This window comes from Girardinichthys multiradiatus, chromosome 6 (genome assembly GCF_021462225.1).
Source record: "Girardinichthys multiradiatus isolate DD_20200921_A chromosome 6, DD_fGirMul_XY1, whole genome shotgun sequence".
NCBI lineage: Eukaryota > Metazoa > Chordata > Actinopteri > Cyprinodontiformes > Goodeidae > Girardinichthys > Girardinichthys multiradiatus.
The window spans coordinates 6,504,819-6,524,740 of NC_061799.1; the positions used below are offsets into that span (position 1 = coordinate 6,504,819).

Genomic DNA, 19,922 nt, shown 5'->3' on the forward strand with positions numbered 1-19,922 from the left:
TGATTAGGTGTCCTAGAATTACTCAGACAAATCCGTGTCCTCCATGGTCAGCTCCCACGGGCTCTGCTTTAAGCCTGGCTGGATGGTGGAATCTGATCAGACTAAATCCACGCCTGGACTTTGGTTTCTTGCACGGCAAGATCTAGTTTAACCTGTTCAGACAAACAAACATGGTTATATCTCGGGTCAAATGAGGCCGTAAGCTCCGCTAACAACACCCTGACACTCTGTATGTCTGTGAGGGAAGCTAACACGGTTGAATGTACCCGGATAGTTTATGTATAGACAGGATGGTGAATACATTGATAGACTATTAGACTCAAGCTAAGGCTACGTGGCAAACTGTTAGAGTAAGATATTTGAGGAATTATTAGTTTAAAAGCAGACTGTTATAAACCATTCTATGCTACAGATATTTACCGAGTAAGCGTTCATAACGTCGAAGTTTCTTATAAGAAGATAACTTCACTAACTATTCAGCGGTAGTCTTCGCAAACATACCTAAACAGCGCGCTCTCCCTACGGGCATCCGTAGAGTGCCTTCACACATGCGCACTGGGTAGCATGTGGACGTACGACTGACCACACGTTTGTTTATCTGCACATGTCCGTGATTACGCTCTCTGTTAGAAAATAACATGGCAAAGATACAAGTAAGAATAGCATTTATGTTTATACTAACTACAGCTGAAGGTGTTTTAAGTCGATAGTGTAAGCTAACCATTGCTTGGTTTAATTTGCTGCTAACTAATAAGCTAGTTAGCTTGTTAGTTAGCAGCTTAGCTTAACTTGTGTGAAAGCACTTTCTTGGATGTAATTCAAATTTTCCTAAGCCGTTAAATGTAGATTTTTACTGGGTATAGCCTTATCATTACTGGTGTTCTGTCAGTTGAACTGGTACGTTGATGGGTCTCAATTTGAGATGCACTCACTAAAACACCTACAGAGAAGACTTCAAGTATTATGAAACGTGTTAGCAAAATATTCAGAATGACGGAACAAATTACCATACCGACCGAGGTGGTGGCACAATTACTGTTGGTAACATACAGTACAGACCAAAAGTTTGGACACACCTTCTCATTCAAACAGTTTTCTTTATTTTCATGACTATGAATATTGTAGCTTCACACTGAAGGCATCAAAACTATGAATTAACACATGTGGAATTATATACTGAACAAAAAAGTGTGAAACAACTGAAAATATGTCTTATATTCTAGGTTCTTCAAAGTAGCCACCTTTTGCTTTGATTACTGCTCCACACACTCTTGGCATTCTGTTGATGAGCTTCAAGAGGTCGTCACCTGAAACGGTTTTCACTTCACAGGTGTGCCCTGTCAGGTTTAATAAGTGGGATTTCAAGCCTTATAAATGGGGTTGGGACCATCAGTTGTGTTGTGCAAGAGGTGGATACAGTACACAGCTGATAGTCCTTCTGAATAGACTGTTAGAATTTGCATTATGGCAAGAAAAAAGCAGCTAAGTAAAGAAAAACGAGTGGCCATCATTACTTTAAGAAATGAAGGTCAGTCAGTCCGAACTGGGGAAACTTTGAAAGTGTCCCCAAGTGCAGTCGCAAAAACCATCAAGCGCTACAAAGAAACTGGCTCACATGAGGACCGCCCCAGGAAAGGAAGACCAAGAGTCACCTCTGCTGCGGACGATAAGTTCATCCGAGTCACCAGCCTCAGAAATCGCAGGTTAACAGCAGCTCAGATTAGAGAACAGGTCAATGCCACACAGAGTTCTAGCAGCAGACATCTCTAGAACAACTGTTAAGAGGAGACTGTATGAATCAGGCCTTCATGGTAAAATAGCTGCTAGGAAACCACTGCTGAGGACAGGCAACAAGCAGAAGAGACTTGTTTGGGACACAAGGAAAGAACACAAGGAATGGACATTAGACCAGTGGAAATCTGTGCTTTGGTCTGATGAGTCCAAGTTCGAGATCTTTGGTCCAACCACCGTGTCTTTGTGTGGTGCAGAAGAGGTGAACGGATGGACTCTACATGCTTGGTTCCCACCGTGAAGCATGGAGGAGGAGGTGTGATGGTGTGGGGGTGCTTTGCTGGTGACACTGTTGGGGATTTATTCAAAATTGAAGGCATACTGAACCAGCATGGCTACCACAGCACCTTGCAGCTGCATGCTATTCCATCCGGTTTGCATTTAGTTGGACCGTCATTTATTTTTCAACAGGACAATGACCCCAAACACACCTCCAGGCTGTGTAAGGGCTATTTGACCAAGAAGGAGAGTGATGGGGTGCTGCGCCAGATGACCTGGCCTCCACAGTCACCGGACATAAACCCAATTGAGATGGTTTGGGGTGAGCTGGACCGCAGAGTGAAGGCAAAAGGGCCAACAAGTGCTAAGCATCTCTGGGAACTCCTTCAAGACTATTGGAAAACCATTTCAGGTGACTACCTCTTGAAACTCATCAACAGAATGCCAAGAGTGTGCGGAGCAGTAATCAAAGCAAAAGGTGGCTACTTTGAAGAACCTAGAATATAAGACATATTTTCAGTTGTTTCACACTGTTTTGTTCAGTATATAATTCCACATGTGTTAATTCATAGTTTTGATGCCTTCAGTGTGAATCTACAATATTCATAGTCATGAAAATAAAGACAACTCTTTGAATGAGAAGGTGTGTCCAAACCTTTGGTCTGTAGTGTTCTTGACCTGACCAAATTATTATTCTAGATTAGAATACAGGTCCTTCTCAAAATATTAGCATATTGTGATAAAGTTCATTATTTTCCATAATGTAATGATGAAAATTTGACATTCATATATTTTAGATTCATTGCACACTAACTGAAATATTTCAGGTCTTTTATTGTCTTAATACGGATGATTTTGGCATACAGCTCATAAAAACCCAAAATTCCTATCTCACAAAATTAGCATATTTCATCCGACCAATAAAAGAAATGACTGCTTCAATGCGGCGTGGCATGGAGGCAATCAGCCTGTGACACTGCTGAGGTCTTATGGAGGCCCAGGATGCTTCGATAGCGGCCTTTAGCTCATCCAGAGTGTTGGGTCTTGAGTCTTTCAACGTTCTCTTCACAATATCCCACAGATTCTCTATGGGGTTCAGGTCAGGAGAGTTGGCAGGCCAATTGAGCACAGTGATACCATGGTCAGTAAACCATTTACCAGTGGTTTTGGCACTGTGAGCAGGTGCTGAAAAATGAAATCTTCATCTCTATAAGGCTTTTCAGCAGATGGAAGCATGAAGTGCTCCAAAATCCCCTGATAGCTAGCTGCATTGACCCTGCCCTTGATAAAACACAGTGGACCAACACCAGCAGCTGACACGACACCCCAGACCATCACTGACTGTGGGTACTTGACACTGGACTTCTGGCATTTTGGCATTTCCTTCTCCCCAGTCTTCCTCCAGACTCTGGCACCTTGATTTCCGAATGACATGCAGAATTTGCTTTCATCCGAAAAAAGTACTTTGGACCACTGAGCAACAGTCCAGTGCTGCTTCTCTGTAGCCCAGGTCAGGTGCTTCTGCCGCTGTTTCTGGTTCAAAAGTGGCTTGACCTGGGGAATGCGGCACCTGTAGCCCATTTCCTGGATGTTTCTACTCCAGACTCAGTCCACTGCTTCCGCAGGTCCCCCAAGGTCTGGAATCGGCCCTTCTCCACAATCTTCCTCAGGGTCCGGTTACCTCTTCTCGTTGTGCAGCGTTTTCTGCCACACCTTTTCCTTCCCACAGACTTCCCACTGAGGTGCCTTGATACAGCACTCTGGGAACAGCCTATTTGTTCAGAAATTTCTTTCTGTGTCTTACCCTCTTGCTTGAGGGTGTCAATAGTGGCCTTCTGGACAGCAGTCAGGTCGGCAGTCTTACCCATGATTGGGGTTTTGAGTGATGAACCAGGCTGGGAGTTTTAAAGGCCTCAGGAATCTTTTGCAGGTGTTTAGAGTTAACTCGTTGATTCAGATGATTAGGTTCATAGCTCGTTTAGAGACCCTTTTAATGATATGCTAATTTTGTGAGATAGGAATTTTGGGTTTTCATGAGCTGTATGCCAAAATCATCCGTATTAAGACAATAAAAGACCTGAAATATTTCAGTTAGTGTGCAATGAATCTAAAATATATGAATGTTAAATTTTCATCATGACATTATGGAAAATAATGAACTTTATCACAATATGCTAATATTTTGAGAAGGACCAGTATATGGTCAAAGAATGAATGGTAATTGAACAGTTCAAACTGGGGTGCTTTTAGCGGTCCTTATTGGCAGTTTTAACATGGATAGAGGAGTCTAGAGTGGGAATTAGACTCGAGCAGTGCATTAACACAAGTATCCAGCATAAGCACTTTGAATCAAAGAAAGATATTGTTAGAATCACAGTGCCTTGCGAACACATTGTTACTTCTACGTGTTTCACATTTTGCTAAATTACAACCACAATATTCAATGTGTTTTTTATCAGGAGTTTATGTGATAGACCAACAAAAAGCAGTGCATAATTGTAAAGTTGAAGGAAAACTAAACATGCATTTCAAAATGTTTTACTAATGAAATCTAAAGAGTATGCGGTGCATCTGTACTGAGCCTCCCTATGTCAGTACTTTGTAGAAAAACCTTTATGGTGATCTCTCTGCAAGCTTTGCATATTCAGATTAGGGCTGCATGATATCAGGAAAATAATTAATTGTGATACTATTGCTGAAAATTGTGATGACATTTGTTATGATTAACCAGCCTTTTCCTGACAATTTTCTTTCTTTACCATTATAAAATGTCCGCACCACTCTGCATGAGCTGTATAATCTCAGCCCCTAAAGATAAAAGCTGGTCTGAGCATTAATGGCTTTAGAATCCATCTATCTGGTCAAAGATATTATCACTCTACAGCAATGCCTGACACTTAAAATATCTTACCAAATATTGCACCCAATCAGTCCTCAATTGCAATATTGCACAAAGTGATATTGCAACAGTGATTGCCATGCTATATATTTTACTGCTCTAATGCAGAGACTGAAATTTTTGTCCATGTTTTTGAAAAATACCTCAGTGTTCGTTGAATTGGATGGAGAGTGTCTGTGAACATTTATTTTCAAGTTGCCACAGGTCGTGGCCTTTGTCCTGGCTTTTTTATCCATCCACCCATCCATCCATCCACCCACCCATCTGTCCGTCAGTTGTTTTTGTCTATACATGGCAAGGCACACCCTGCAAATGTCCCCAAACTTGGTGTCTCTACGATTTGATCTCAACCATTCCTTTGTAGCCCTGCCTTGATGTTTAGGGTTCTGGTCTTGCTGGAACGTTAGCCTTCATCCCAGCTTCAAGTCTCTTGCAGCCTCTTACTGGTTGTCTTCCAGGGTTGACCTGTACCTAGCGCCATCCATTTTTCCATCAGCTCTGAACAGCTTCTCTGTCCTTGCTGAAGAAAAGCACCCGGACAGCTTACTGCTGCCACCATAATGTTTTATCATAGGGGTGGTGTGTTCAGGGTGAAGTACAGTATTACTTTTCCACCCATATGTAGTATTTTGCAAGTTGGTCTCAACTAACCAGAGTTTCTCATCTACATGTTTAACGTGTCCTCTACATGCAAACAAACTTAACTCTCTCTAATTACTTCTGTCTTTTAATGGTGGTTTTCTCCTTCTTGTTACTCTTCCAAAAAGACCAGATTTGTGCAGATCTAATAGTTGCTTTGTGAACAGATTCTTTTGCCTGAGATGTGAATCTCTGAAGCTCCTGAGTTACCATGGGCCTTTTGGCTGCTTCTCTGAGTAATACTCTTCTTGTGCGACTTGTTAGCTTAGGTGGATGGTCACTTCTTGGTAGGTTTGCAGTGGTACCATGCTCTTGAACAGAGCTCTGTGAGATGTTCAAAGATTGGGATGTTGTTTTCTAACCTAACTCTGCTTTTAACTTCTTTACAACTTTCTCCCTGACTTGTCTGCTGCGTTCCTTGGAGGTCATGATGACATTTGTTTCTAATGTTCTCCAACAAACAGCAGTTGGAGATTTTTAAGGCTTCTGAAGGCAGTAGGCAACATTTAATTTAATTTAGGGGTATTGGAGTAAAGGGCGCCATACAAATGCACGGCAAACCTTTTCAGGGTTTCATTTGCACAACAAAAACAAAACCATGCATTATTTTCTTTCCACTTCAGAAGTTTGCACTGCCTTGTGTTAGTTTATCACATAACATAGTTCTAATGTGAGGAAAAGATTAACAATTCACCATAAATAAATCAAGGGGAATAAATACTTTTCAAGGCCTTGTAGCTTCATCGTTTTTCAAACTCAAAGGGAATATTTCTGGGTTCCTGGGCTTGTTGGTGTTGACGGATATGAATCCAACACTTAGAAAATAGAAGTATTTTTAAGTTAAAAGTGAAAAAAAATGTAATTGATTGAATGGTTTTTTTGTTTGTTTATTTTTTTGTGAGAACATTTGCAACTTTTATGTGTTAGATTTAAATACATCAACTTGGACTTTTTAATAAAATCTGATTTAAACTGATGTACAGGCTATGCAGACTCATAACTTTCTCCTTTTTATTTTAAGAATAGAAAAAGACAAACCAGCAACATAAATAAAGAGGACACATGTAATAATGGTAGGTTATTTTATTTAAATGTTTGATATGAAGTATATTCATGTCTTTTCAGTTGAATAATAATAATAATTTAACTGTATCAGATGGGCGACCAGAAGAGAACACAGAAATGGAGAGGCACCAGGAGGAGAGAGGAGATAAGAAAGGTACTGTGATTTGTAGCATTTGACAGTGATAGATATTATGAGCTGGTTTAGTAATGCTGTTGTCATGATACTTAAATTTCAATCTTAATACAATTGCAAGAAAACAAGAAAAGCACAATTTTTATTAATGAGAGAAAAATTGCAAAGGGTTCTTTAAATAAAATGACTTTAGTAAATGTACAGCAACAAATAGAAGTACGTAGACACACAATAAAAACAACAACATTAATAATAACGCCACTATTAATGATAATACAAACAGGAATTCTGCTATTTCCTACTGTATAGTTGATGCAGTAGGCAATCTACATTCAAACATGTAGGTCCATGTTGGAATAAAATGTATCTGTAGCTGTAAATGTAGCTCTTTCTGCCACACAGAAGGATGCTGAACATGTTAGAAACTGGGTTCTGGTCCAGTAAAACATGTTTTTCCCGTTCAGTTGTTCTGCTTCTGGGGATTTTTGCATCAGGTTTCCTTTTGATGGTCAGGTTAGTTTGCCATGCTTTCTGACTAGTTTCTAGTCAACTTGTCAGGCCTTAGTTTTAAGACAAGATTCTTCATTTAAATTAGTATTGATCAACCTTACAGGTTTTATTATTACTCAGAGCTGCTAACTACTCCACTGCTGAACAACACTTCGCCTTTTTTCCTTTTCAACTACAGAGGGTCACAAGGTCTCCTCCTCAGACCTACTTGCTATGTTACTGGAGTTTTATCCCTCCAATAGCAGCTTGCTGCTATGATTCACAGCCATGATTTGTTTAGATGAGCCGCTGCAAGGAAGGAGTGGGGTTGAGTGTTTGTAGCTCTGCTGGTTCTTGTTTTTGTTTTCTCTGGTTTTTGTAAATGTTCGACTTGCCAATCCCAATGTAAGCTGAGTCTGATTTCTCTTCAGGAAATAATATAAAAAGACAATGAAACAGAATTCAAAATATACTTTTCTAGCCATTGTCACGTGACAGCACAGGTGTCAGCCTATATGGGAGAGAGCAGTCGCTGTAAAATTGCATTTTATTATTGTAAAACAAAGAACAATTGACCTAGTTGACATTTGAACTACCTTTACAATCAGTCATTACTAAAACATCAGCCCCTCTGTGTGCATCCCAGGCAGTGTAGATCCATACCTTAACTCTGAGATTTCCAAATGGCTTCCCATATTTCCACATCCAGCTTGCTTCAAAACAGGATGATAAAAAGGATAAAACAGAGAAGCTTTGCTGTAATACAGCCCTTCTTTCTGTTATCTACTGAAGGTCTTACTCTTTCTGAGCCCTAATAACCTGCAGATATATCTCAACATTTCATAGAAGATGAGGTGCATTTCCACTGCAGGAACCAGGACTAAATCAGAATTCCCAGAGCATCGGCCCAGATAGGGTGGTAGGAATCTTTGTAGTGGGAGGATGCTAAACATTCCCCAGTGTTTGAATATTCCAGTCATCTCACATTTATTTTTCTCTGCAGTTCATATTTTCTGTTGCCTTTAAATGACATGACAGGACTTTTGTCTTTTTGTTTGCAAAACAGTCATTCAATCTGGCACCTTGTTTTACTGAGTTTTTGTCTTTCAAATACACAGAAACCCCTGCAGACCTTAGTGAAAATATACAATCTAAACGTGGAACATAAGAGTCTGGAGGCAGAGAGAGGAAGTTAAAATATTGATGGTCTGAGATTTTAGATTAAAGCAGTCACAACTACCCAGGACTGTGGATTATTCCTTGGTTTAATGTTTGAATGGAGCAGTTATTGTGCTGCCGCTGTGCAACATGTTTGGTTACTATTCTTACACAGGACACATCTTTAATTATTAAAGTTCTGGGACAAATTACAAACTTTCTCTAAATTAGAAGTACATTTAATTCAGTTTCAGAGGTTAACCTGTTATGATTTGTGGGTGCTTTTGGGTTTTGTTGGTCTTATTCACAGTTGAAGTTTTGAATCATGCTTCTGTTTATTATTTTCCTGGTCATGCTTTAGTTTTTGTCTTCTAGTTCATGTTTTGTCAAGTTTGGTTTTTGGATCTGTTTATGCTTTACTTTCATGTTTTTCTAGTTTCTGTTAGTTTGTATTCAAGAGTCTCTGTTTTGCTCCAGTCACGTTTTGTTCTCTCCTTTGTTAATCAACTTTATTCGGTTCACCTGCACTAGCAAATCTGTCTCCTTGCTTCACCTGGTTCACGCTCCATATATACACCTCTGTTCTGTTTATTCCTCGCGGAAAAATTTTCTCGATCATGCTCATGTCTTGTTTTTCGGATCATGCCATGCCTGTCTTGCTTGCCTGTTTATTGTTTTGTTCCTGCCTCTTCCTGAGTTAATTTTTTGTTAATTAAACCTTTTTTCACTTACCTTCATACTGGCTGCTTGTCTGTATTCTGGGGTCCTGCACTAATCCTGACAGAATGTTTCCGCCTACGATGGACCTCGCGGATGAGCATCAGGCTAGCTCCATGGACCTCTTTACCTTCCTGTCTCGGGAGGCGGAGAAGACGCTGCGCCGTTCTGCAGGGCTGTCTGTGCCGCAGTCGCCTTTTTTTCACGGATCCAGGTTGGCAATTCCATGTCCGGGGACATGTCCCCTTCGTCGCCGTTCTTCTCCTTCTCTTCATACGGCAGTGAAGCCCACGTCCTCCTCCCGCCGCAAGAAACGCCGGCGCGGGGCACCTTCCTGTGGTTCGGCTGGTGAAGAGGTGGTTTCTATGCCCGCTGACGTGAGGGTTGCAGTGAGTAATCCCACGTCTTCGTCTGCCACAGCACGTTCTCCCAGGCTCGCTGCAGCTCTGCCCATGCCGTCTTCACTTGCTCCAGCCCGGTGTTCTGAGGCAGCACCTGAGGCGCTGGAGCAGCGTTTAAGGTTTTATGCTCGCCAGATAAAGAGCTTCAGGAGGACCTATCTCCTGTATTCCTCTCCTGAGCCTAGGGAGAGAATCAGGCAGATGGAGGAGGATTATGAGAGGCAGTAAGGCAGTTTTACTGCCGTCCACCTTCACCCACACCAAGCCACAAGAGCCACATCATGTCTCCAGAGTGCTTCTGATGCAGTTGCTGTTGAGCAGTCCATGCCAGGTCTACAGCCTGCTGCAGAGTTTCCAGAGGGGCCCGAGGATGGACCGCCTCTATTACCGGTTCCAGAGGGGCCCGAGGACGGACCGCCTCTATTACCGGTTCCAGAGGGGCCCGAAGACAGACTACCTCTGATTCTGGCTCCTGGACCCACTGACTGTGTTCCAGGGCAAACCGACGCACAGTCTGACTCCAAGCCTCCGAAGTTCCACCGAGTTTCTGGAGGGCCCTCTACTTCCATGGCCGGCCTTCTGACCAACCTGCATGTTCCCATTGGCCGCCCAGGTCTCTACGTCTCTGTCGGTCTTCAGGTCTTCGCCGCCATCGCCGGCTGATCAGGCCTCTGAGTAGCGGGTCCTGGACTCCTCCTGAACTTTATGCCTGCACGGGACGACCTCCTGGTCGCCCGTCTGAACTTTGTGTTTTTGTTTCTGGTCACTAGTGGCCATGGCCAATCAAGCTAATATCATCCGTTTTCTGTTTCTGGAAGTTTGGAGTAGTGAAATAATTGGAGGAATTATAGATCATTAATGGTTTGTATTTTTTCCAGATGCATTTAATTGATTAGTTTGGAAACTGTACTGTTATTGCATTAACAGTTGTGTTGGTTACCGGTTTCCCACTGGCTGTTAAAAACTGAACCAACTTTCTGTCTTGCAGTAAATGGGAAGCGGAAAGCAGAGCCCACCTCTGACTCTTCCCCATCAAAGAAAGCCAAACCCAGCAATGATGGTATGAACTCATTCTATGGTGGACAACCAAACTGTTGCTTCTTTTGTTAATGGTGCCCCACACATTTCACTGCAGGTTTCTGTCTTTTTGTTGGCAACCTCAACAACACCAAAACGTCGGAGGAAATCAGAAATTCTCTGGCAAAATACTTCACGATGCAAAATCTGCTGTTTCAGGACATCCGATTGGGAAGGTCCAAGTGAGTGTGTTGAGATGTTCACAATTAGCTTTGTTTTTGAGGTTTTTTTATGCTGCTGATGCTTAAAGGGAATGGTTCATGTTTTGTAGGACTCATGCGTTTGTAGATATGGCCTCAGATATTGACCTGACCAAAGCTTTGGCATTGAATGGAGAGGAGATCCTTGATAAGCCGATGAAGATGGCTAAAGCAAAAGTTAAAAGCAACGACCAAGGGAAGGTGAAAGCTCCACCTGTAGCTAAGAAAGGTAAAATAGTTTTTATTGTCTTAAGCTTTTTGATGTGAGTAATGACAGTCTTCCTCCAAAGTGCTTTGGGCAGAGCGTCCCCTGGCTGCAGCCAGCAGGAGTGCTGTGTTCGCTCTGCATACCACCACAGAATTTCTCAGTTGTTGCTTGGCAACATGCCAGTTTCAAAACAAACATGGTGAATAAAGGATCTGCTTCAATGTTACATGAGCCGCGTTGTAAAAATGTTTCAAAGTGCTGAAAGGCCGAATTGTTCAAAAGTTTTGAAGTACTTCAAACTAGGCAACGATGAACCAGGGTTTGGACTCTGTGGAACTATTTCTTTTGGACCATAGCAGCACAGGCACCATGCACAATGAGCAGCTGAAGAGATGAGATCCACAAGCTGCTGATGATCCAACAGTATAGACGTTTACGGTGTGCTTGCATGCCTTATTGTGGAGACTTTATGAAGCTGACAGTTAATTTTACTTCATCCAATCAGTGTATTTGTGTAGATAATGTCTAAATGAATCCAATTTAAACCTGAAAATAATTCATTAATAAATACAACTCGTTTGCATGTTACTTAAAGTGTTACAGTCTTCATTATTACAGTTTAAATAAGTGCTGATATAGAAGCAAACTTTTTCTGCCTTTGGACTTGCAGTCTGACAGAACTTAGGCCTGTTTTGTTTTATTTACAGTTCAATCTCATCATACTTAAAATTCCAAACTCTTCTCTGAATTATTAACATTAATATTAAGTAATACATAATAAAAACGTTTATAACAGGAGGTAGCACTTTATATATAAATTTCAAACCTTAAACCGGAGGTGTCTAAACTTTTTTGCCATGTTCCTCGGCGGCCAAAAACATCAAGTAAATTGTGATTTATTTATTTATTTTTTGTTCCACCTACAATAAATTCAACATGCATAAATAAATAAAAACATTTTGCTCAAATACCATGGTAAAAGAAAGCTTTCCTGCATTTTTTGGGAGAATTGTTTTCACCTTTTCTTCTTAAAACATTCATGTGGCAGAGCAACAAAAACTGGATATGGGTCTCTCTTTGTTCATTAGCGCTTGCTGTGTTTAGCCAAGTTTAATGGATAGGTGTGCCCAACTCTGCTTTTGAGTAAACACACTGAATGTTTGTGGCCGTTTACTATTAGATTAAAGTGAAAGCAAAAAGCATGGCTGATAAAAGAAAAATGCATTTATATGTTGGAAACCCTGAAATATTTTAGAAAGCATCAACCACCTGTGCAGGCAGGTCAACTTTGTATGACTCCTGAACTGTGGCCAGGGGCCACACAAAATCCTTCCAGGGCCGTCAGTGGCTCCCGGGCCGCACTTTGGAGACCCCTGCCTTAAAGTGTAAATTTTGGTTTATTTATTTTGTCATATGCATTAAATGTAAAAGTATATATATAAAAAAAAAAATCTATTTTTGTAAGAAAATGTATTAGCTTTGTGGTTTAGATTAATCACTTGAAGATATTGATAGATTAATAAAACAAAATTTATTGTAGGCAGCCGTTTACAGTTTTTGTTTACTTCATAATTCCATCTGTGTTCATTCACAGTTTTTATGTCTTCCGTGAGAATCTACATACAATGTAAATGGTCATAAATATAAAGAAAACCATTAAAGGACAAACTGTTTGACTGGTAGTGTTTTGCCCTGAAGGAGCTAAAAGCAGCACAGCACTAACATAAGCAGAAGGCCCAATGCTACTGCTGTCAGAGCAATGGCAGGACGTCATATCAACACGCAATGAATTCATATCTAAAATATAGTTTCTTATCATTTTAGTGTTATTTGCAGCTTAACGCTTTGCTGCGTCTGTCGTTTCCATAGCCAGAAGGAACTGACTCCGTAATGAGATGAAGTCTTTCAGTAAATCCTTCTAGATACTGGTTGAGGTTGTTGAAGGTGCTCAGAATTTCCCCACTGATGTGGGAATATTTCCATGAAAAAAACAATGTAACTGGGTACTTTGAAGAGGTTCTGATGCTGGCTTACTGAATTAAGTGTTTTAATACACCCAACAACCGAACATTTAGACTTATCTAATTACAGCGTCAGCAAGAAATAAAAATGGCGGATTCACTGAATTGGGAACCAGAAATCCATGACTTTGTTTAGTTGTTCCACAGCAAAGACTGTGACATAACAGTTAAAAAAATGTAATAGAGAAAACTGAATGGACTGAAAAATATGACCCAAACAGAACATAAAGATATCTCCACAAGACCTGGAGAGACTAAAAGTAACTTTTCTGCACTCCTACAGACTCGGGAATTTTGCATATGTCCCATTGAAAGAACAGCCCACAGGATCCTCTGGCTTAGGCGAGACTCTTTGGGATTTACCACCATTTTGTACCATACTCCTCAGGATCTTTCAGGAAATTTTAAATAATGGACTTACTGTGTCCAGTCTCGGCAATGAAGGAACGTTAAAATAGGTCTTGCTCATGCATCAACGATGCCATGTTCAAAGAAACGATTTTACCTTTGACAACAGGAGTTATGACACTGTGAAAGCCTGATAGAAAGTGACATGACAGCCAGATTTATTTGCAGACAGCGGATGAAGTTTATTTCTATCCACTGTTTTTGTTTTGTCTCATGCTCCTGTTCTTTTTGCACTTTGAAACTCTTTGCTTACAACCTGGTTATGATCCACCAGCACAAAATGTGAACACTTATAATTTCCTTCCTGGTCTTAAGATTTCCATCAGGTGTGTACATGTGAAAGATTGTGCGCTTGATGTTCTGTGTTTTCTCAGTGAAAGACAACAGATGTCTCTTTCTGAAGAATGTACCGTACGATGCGACTCAGGAAGACATCCGAAAGGTTTTCCAAAGAGCCATCGCAGTTCGCTTTCCTGGTGGAGCTAAAGGCCCAACTCAAGGGTGAGGGTTTGGACAAAAAAGCCATATGTTGATGTTGGATGAGGAACAGATTTTACATTGTGGCATTTTTATGTTTTGAAAGCATTGCCTTTGTGGAGTTTAAAAACAAAGCCATCGCTGAGGAAATGCTTAAGAAGAAACAAAAGGCTCAGATTAAAGGTCGGGATTTGATTGTGGATCGCATACGACAAAGAGAGGTTGCCAAAGCTGACAGTAAGAAAGCAAAGGGTAAGTCCCTGCCAGTCAAATAAAATCTGTTAGCTGAAGTTTGTCCTTTCTGTAACTCACCTGAAATTTCATTGACGATTAAAGAGATTTTCTTTGTTCAAACAGCAGCAGCTCCTTCAAATAAAATTTTATTTGTAAAGCATCTGCCTGAAACTGTGAATGAACCCCACCTCAGGTGTGTCTTTAAAAAAGCTGTTCGTATCAGGATACCTCCAATGAAAGATAAACCAAAACGGTAAGTACGTTCACTTCATTTCTTTTCTGACTTACTATAGAAAGAACTGACTTAAGAACTCTCATCAAATGATCAAATGTTTTTGATCCTCTGCAGATTTGCATTTGTTGAGTTTGCAACGGTGGCCCATGCTAAAAAAGCGCTGCAGTTTTCCAAAACCTTAAAGATCTGCAACAAAGCAGCCAAAGTTGAAATGTGTCGCAACAGTTTGCAGCCTAGGAACGCTGGAGGTACTTGGGATTTATCTTATAGAATGGGTTGAATGTGCTTCCGGACTGGCTGTCTCATCAAACACATTCTCTAGTACCATGCAAGTAAAAAACAGTTTTCTGGTTTAGGCCAGCTGAAAACCCTGTTTGTGGTGGGCCTTGCTGAGAAGACGACTGCAGAAACACTTCAGAGTGCTTTTGATGGAGCCATCAGTGCAAGAGTTGCAGTGCATAAGAGCACAGGAGATTCAAAAAGGTTGGTTTCTCATGGTTGTGTCAATGGACTGTGGTACCATGTGTTTCTGATCGCTCTGTTATTTGCTATTATATTATTTTCCCCTCAGGTTTGGTTTTGTGGAATTCAACAGCGAGGAATGTTGCAAGGCTGCCAAAGCGTACATGGAGGACTGTGAGATAGATGGCAGCAACGTCACTGTAACCTATGCAGTGTCCAAGGGTGAAGGTTCAGCTGAGCCTCCCAGTGGGCCATCGTCTGGCAAACAAAGCAGGAAACACAAAGGTAAACTGGACTTCATTACTGTTAACCCAACAAAAAGTTCTGTTTGACTATAAAACACTACTCTCAGATGTGTAACTCTGCTTTGATTGAGGTGAAGGGAAACAGTTATGTTAATATGAAGATGTTCATTAACTGATCATAAATCAATAAAAGCCTGTCCGTTTCCCTGTTTTTCTCCCGTATGCTTTTATGAGTGGCAAAACATTCAGTATAGATTAAATCATTCAACAGTAAATGAGCTGAATTTACATTGTAGAAAGGTTTTCTAGTCATACCAGCCTCAAACTGCTTTTACACCACAGTCAATCAAATAGACAATCTCTTCAACATGGTACCTTTTATGGGTGATTATATTTTAGGCAGCAAGCGAACATTATTTTTCAAGTCTGAATAAATATGAAAAAACGAAAACTAAATATGAGAAAAAGTTTGGGTTTCCACGATTTATTTCTTATTCCTTTTTTAAAACACAAAAATATCAGAATTTCAAAAAAAGAAATGACTTTATATTGATTTATATTTGGATGATTATCTTTATACTGGCCAAAAATTTGAGTATATATCCAACTCCGTGATAAGTGTGGTCTTTGGTCTCTAGATCATTTTATTTCTGATCATTTTCTGCTGTTCACTGATTGGCCATGGGTGGGTCAGCTGTATGAGTACGTGAACAAGAAAACAGCCATTTTCCAAACTTATTACCATACAGTCAAGCCATGGAATCCTCTCAAGCAGCCAGCCAGTCTAACCATTGGTGCAACGATAAGGTGCAGGCTTTCCTGTGCATCATTGGAGATTGCAATATTCAGTGGCAGCTTAATGGTGTCTCGGGAGTATAATGTCGCATGGTTATGAAGCACACCACAATGGACATACAACAGGTTTCATAGTGAGTAGAGCGAGGTTGAGCAGGGTGTAGCCGTGTGGTGGTGAAACCATGAGCGGAAAAGAGGCAGTAGCAGAGATTTTACAGTAGATCACTACATATGTGGATTTTATACAAGAGAGAAGCAATGTACAAAAGAGCACCTATGATGTGCAACAGTATGACTGATCATTAGAGATGTGCTGATATCGATATGTGGTATTAATATTGCTGTTATGGCCAATAACCAATATTTTCCTACCTTTTCAACACCGTAAAAAAACGACCACACCGCCAACATTGCTTCTCTGCTTCAGTTGAACACCCACAGTTCTGTGCTGCATCACTATCACATGACCAACCCCTCCCCCTCCCGAAACGCATACGGCTATAAGATGGAAAAAAATATTAGTTATTAATATCGGCCCAGTTTTAGAAAAAAGTATTGCCTGGTTATTTTCTAAATCCGCCTTTTGAAAGCATCTTATCAGACATATGATTACATACTGCTGCTTTATGTTTCTGAGAGTATTAAAGAACCTCCTGATCCAGACTGGGTCTGTTTAAAAATATATTGTGTCTGATTCATATCAATCTGCTTGTCTTTGCATAACTATTAAGTCATCTATTGAGGGAATGGGGGCAGAAAACTATTGGGCTGTTTTGTCTGGGTAGATATATACTCTACCAGTCAAACGTTTTAGAACGCCTTTCTCATTTAATAATTTTCTTTATGTTTATGACTATTTACATTGTACGTAGATTCTCACTGAAGGCATCAAAACCATGAAAGAAAACATGGAATTATGTAGCAAACAATAAATTGTATGAATGTCTGGGAATTTCTTTCAAGACTCTTTGGAAAACCATTTCAGGTGACCATCTCATGAAGCTCATGGAGAGAATGCCAAGAGAGCAAAGCAGTCATCAGGGCAAAGGGTGGCTATTTTGAAGAATCTAAAATATAAAAATGTTTAGAGTTATTTCACACTTTTTGTTTACAATATAATTCCATGTATTCCTTCACAGTTTTGTTGCCTTTGGTGAGAATCTACAATGTTAATAGTCATGAAAATAAAGAGATCCTTTTAGGGGGAAAGTGCATCTAAAACCTGTGACTGGTAGTCTAGTTATATACTATATAATAAAGTTTGGTTATTAAGTAGTTATTTCCAGTGTTTTCAAAGGCAAATAAAATGTGTTTATAAATTCACATTTTTGGCGTGTCTTTCTTTTAGGTAAAGGACATGGATCTGGTACATCCCGGCATGCTGCTGAAGTAGTGAAAAGTCAAAATTAACTTCTGCTGGAAGGTTTTTTTCTCAGGATGTTCTTTACTGTTTTAGACCTTCTCCCTGAACACCTTAAAGCTGCTTTTAGTGAAGCCGTAACATATATTTGAACAGATTGTTTTTTTAATGTTAAGTCCTGTTCTGGACTGTAAAGCATTCACTGTCCATATATGAACGTTAACCTATAAAAGTTTTCTACAATTGATAAAAACTTATTTAAAACCAACCCAGCTGTTTTTGGTGTTTTTGTGAAACTTTTAATAAAGTTGTAGAACATCTTTTTTTCTGAATGGATTCAGTTTTAAATCTCAGGCTGGTGTTGCATGAGAAAGGCTTAACATGTAGCTGAAATCTCCTAAAGAAGCAATGGCCCTCACATCTTTTTGACCACAAAGTAAAATAATGAATTATTTTCTAATACTTCCTACAGCTTTAGAATATTCATTAACACTGGCATTATAAAATGGCCAAGGTTCTCTATGGCCATTTTTACATAAAATCAGTGACTACTTTACATTAGAGTAATCCAAGTTAAGGTAACCTACAAATATAAGTGTTATTTAAAAAAGCAGAGCTCCTGATGTGAGGAAATGTTAAGTGTAGTGAGGAGGACTTTTAGTGTTTAAGAATGTCTTAAGCAGAGAAGATGGTGGGAAGACCGAGAAAAAGGAGAGATTCTCCGACAATCAGTGAATTAATAAAACACTGCCAGCTTGAATACACAGGGATCCACCCCCTTAATAGTTGTGTAAATGAGCACATAAACTTCTATGACAATCATACAGTTATTAATATAGAGATAAGATTAACCTCATCATCCCGCTAGTGGGAAAATAAATGGTTTCAGCAGCAGCACAGGTTAAAGTGCACCTCGAGTGAGGTAATATTAGGAAGGATAAATAAATAGTAGAAACTATAATAAATAACCATGAATAAAAAGTCAACAGAATTAAAAATTGTATAGTACAGAACTATTTAAATGTTTACAGACTAAAAATCCTGTCAAAATATACATTTGGAAAAACTCAAAAAATATATTTACATACAAGATACAGTACAACAATCTAAGCACTATATAGATAGAAGGAAGATGTAAATGAGGTGAAATATTTGCTGTATTGAACATGATGTCATACTGACAATTTTCTCGTCACCGAGATGGGAAGTTCTGTCATCTCCTCAGTCAGAGTCGCTAGGAATCCTTGGCGGGGATTTTTGGGCTAAGATAGGAGCTCTTTGAGAGGACTCTGAGAATCTTTGTGAAGACGGGCCTGATTTCCAACAGCCCTGAGCTGCTTTCTTCAGAAATTCTCGGACGATACAGTAGTTGAGTGTGTGCAAGGAGGATGTGAAGCAGAGTTTAGGCAAACCATAGGTGACTTTGGACTGGTGTAGTCACGATCTCATGCTTAACATCACATAAACAAAGTGAATGGTTGGGGACATTAGGGGCAGGAGGTCAATACCATCTCCAGTAACTATCCAAGGAGATGATATGGAGATCATTTCTAGCCACAGGTACCTGGGAATACGGCGGACGGTAAGCTGGACTGGCTCACTCAGAGAGGCTGTACAAAACGCGTCAACGGTCAAAGCCCATTGTCTTAAAGACTGCTGAGATCATTGCTCGTCTGTAGATCACTACTCTGCTCCTATGTGTGGTGGCCTGGTTGCTAGTTTTTGGTGATGGTTTGCTGGGGGAGGCAGCCATCACAGCAGACAAGAACAGGATACATAAACTGTTCAGGAAGGCAAGCTCCACATGAGGGGCACTGATAGATCAGCAGGTGAAAGAGTTGAGAGTGCTCCATAAACTTAATTACACCTCCCACCCACTTCATGCTTTGGGTTGGTCCTTCAAAGGCTAGAGACAGAACGCTACAGGAAGTCATTTGTTCTAGCAGCCATTAGGCTCTTTAACAAACATCTGGATTTTCCAGATAACAAAGTACCTACCGACCTATTAACTGAAAGTTGTCAAATTTAAGTACATAAATAATAGTAAGACAAAAGTACCAGACAAGAGGCCTGAAACAAATTCATATTGGCTTTATTTGTCTGAAACTAGTCTGGTAGCAGAACGTTCAGTTGACTTACGAAGGAAAATACTACCCTCTGGCTTTGGATTTTACACTTACATGACAAACCTCTGAGAGGGCAAGTATTGCATTCTGACTTTAGACCATGTAATGTATTAACAGGACTCTCCCAACCTTCAATATTCCAGCTAATGGACCTCACATTAGTGGTAGGATGTCTCAGTTCTACAGGTTTTTGATACAAGCTTTAAATTAAAAAAGATAGAGATGTGTATAAGCTCTATGTACACAGGGAATGAACGGTGGATGTTTGTGTGACAAGAACCAACCTCAGACTGAGCAGAATAAAAAATGTCTCACTAGAAGTGGAACTGGACTGAAAATCAGTGTGGACTTTGCTTTTCACGGTAAATGAGCCAGTATGACAAACATTGGACTTTTAGGTCCTGTTAGCTGCATCTAACCTGTACTGAACCAATGACCATCAGAATAAACAGGCTGTTTGGCGTATCTACCTGCTGGAATTAAGATAGAACTGCTAATGCTATGATAATGTGCAACTTCAGGTAGAACCACATATTTACCTACAGTGCTGTGAAAAAGTATTT

At 40.1% G+C, this 19,922-nt stretch overlaps 1 protein-coding gene across 3 annotated transcripts; it reads left to right on the plus strand.

Annotated features, from left to right (window-relative positions):
• The first annotated feature begins 554 nt into the window (after positions 1-554).
• LOC124869777 (nucleolin-like) lies at positions 555-17,501 on the plus strand. Of its 3 annotated transcripts, none has more exons than XM_047367900.1 (13): positions 555-653; positions 6,575-6,621; positions 6,705-6,767; positions 10,500-10,571; positions 10,647-10,770; positions 10,860-11,017; positions 13,800-13,926; positions 14,009-14,154; positions 14,260-14,389; positions 14,486-14,619; positions 14,728-14,854; positions 14,943-15,118; positions 17,222-17,501. In XM_047367900.1, the coding sequence occupies exons 3-13, from the start codon at positions 6,731-6,733 to the stop codon at positions 17,281-17,283; spliced, it is 1,293 nt and encodes a 430-aa protein (XP_047223856.1). In that variant the 5' UTR covers positions 555-653; positions 6,575-6,621; positions 6,705-6,730; the 3' UTR covers positions 17,284-17,501. The 3 variants fall into 3 exon arrangements, with proteins under 3 accessions (XP_047223856.1, XP_047223854.1, XP_047223855.1); XM_047367898.1 differs by having other exon boundaries at positions 565-653; positions 6,570-6,621; XM_047367899.1 differs by having other exon boundaries at positions 565-653; positions 6,570-6,621; positions 14,263-14,389.
• Positions 17,502-19,922: the final 2,421 nt, after the last annotated feature.

Coding starts and splice junctions, on each gene's coding strand:
- LOC124869777 (XM_047367898.1), top strand. Junction 10,572..10,646: donor AGCCAAACCCAGCAATGATG/GTATGAACTCAT, acceptor ATTTCACTGCAG/GTTTCTGTCTTTTTGTTGGC. Junction 15,119..17,221: donor ACAAAGCAGGAAACACAAAG/GTAAACTGGACT, acceptor TCTTTCTTTTAG/GTAAAGGACATGGATCTGGT.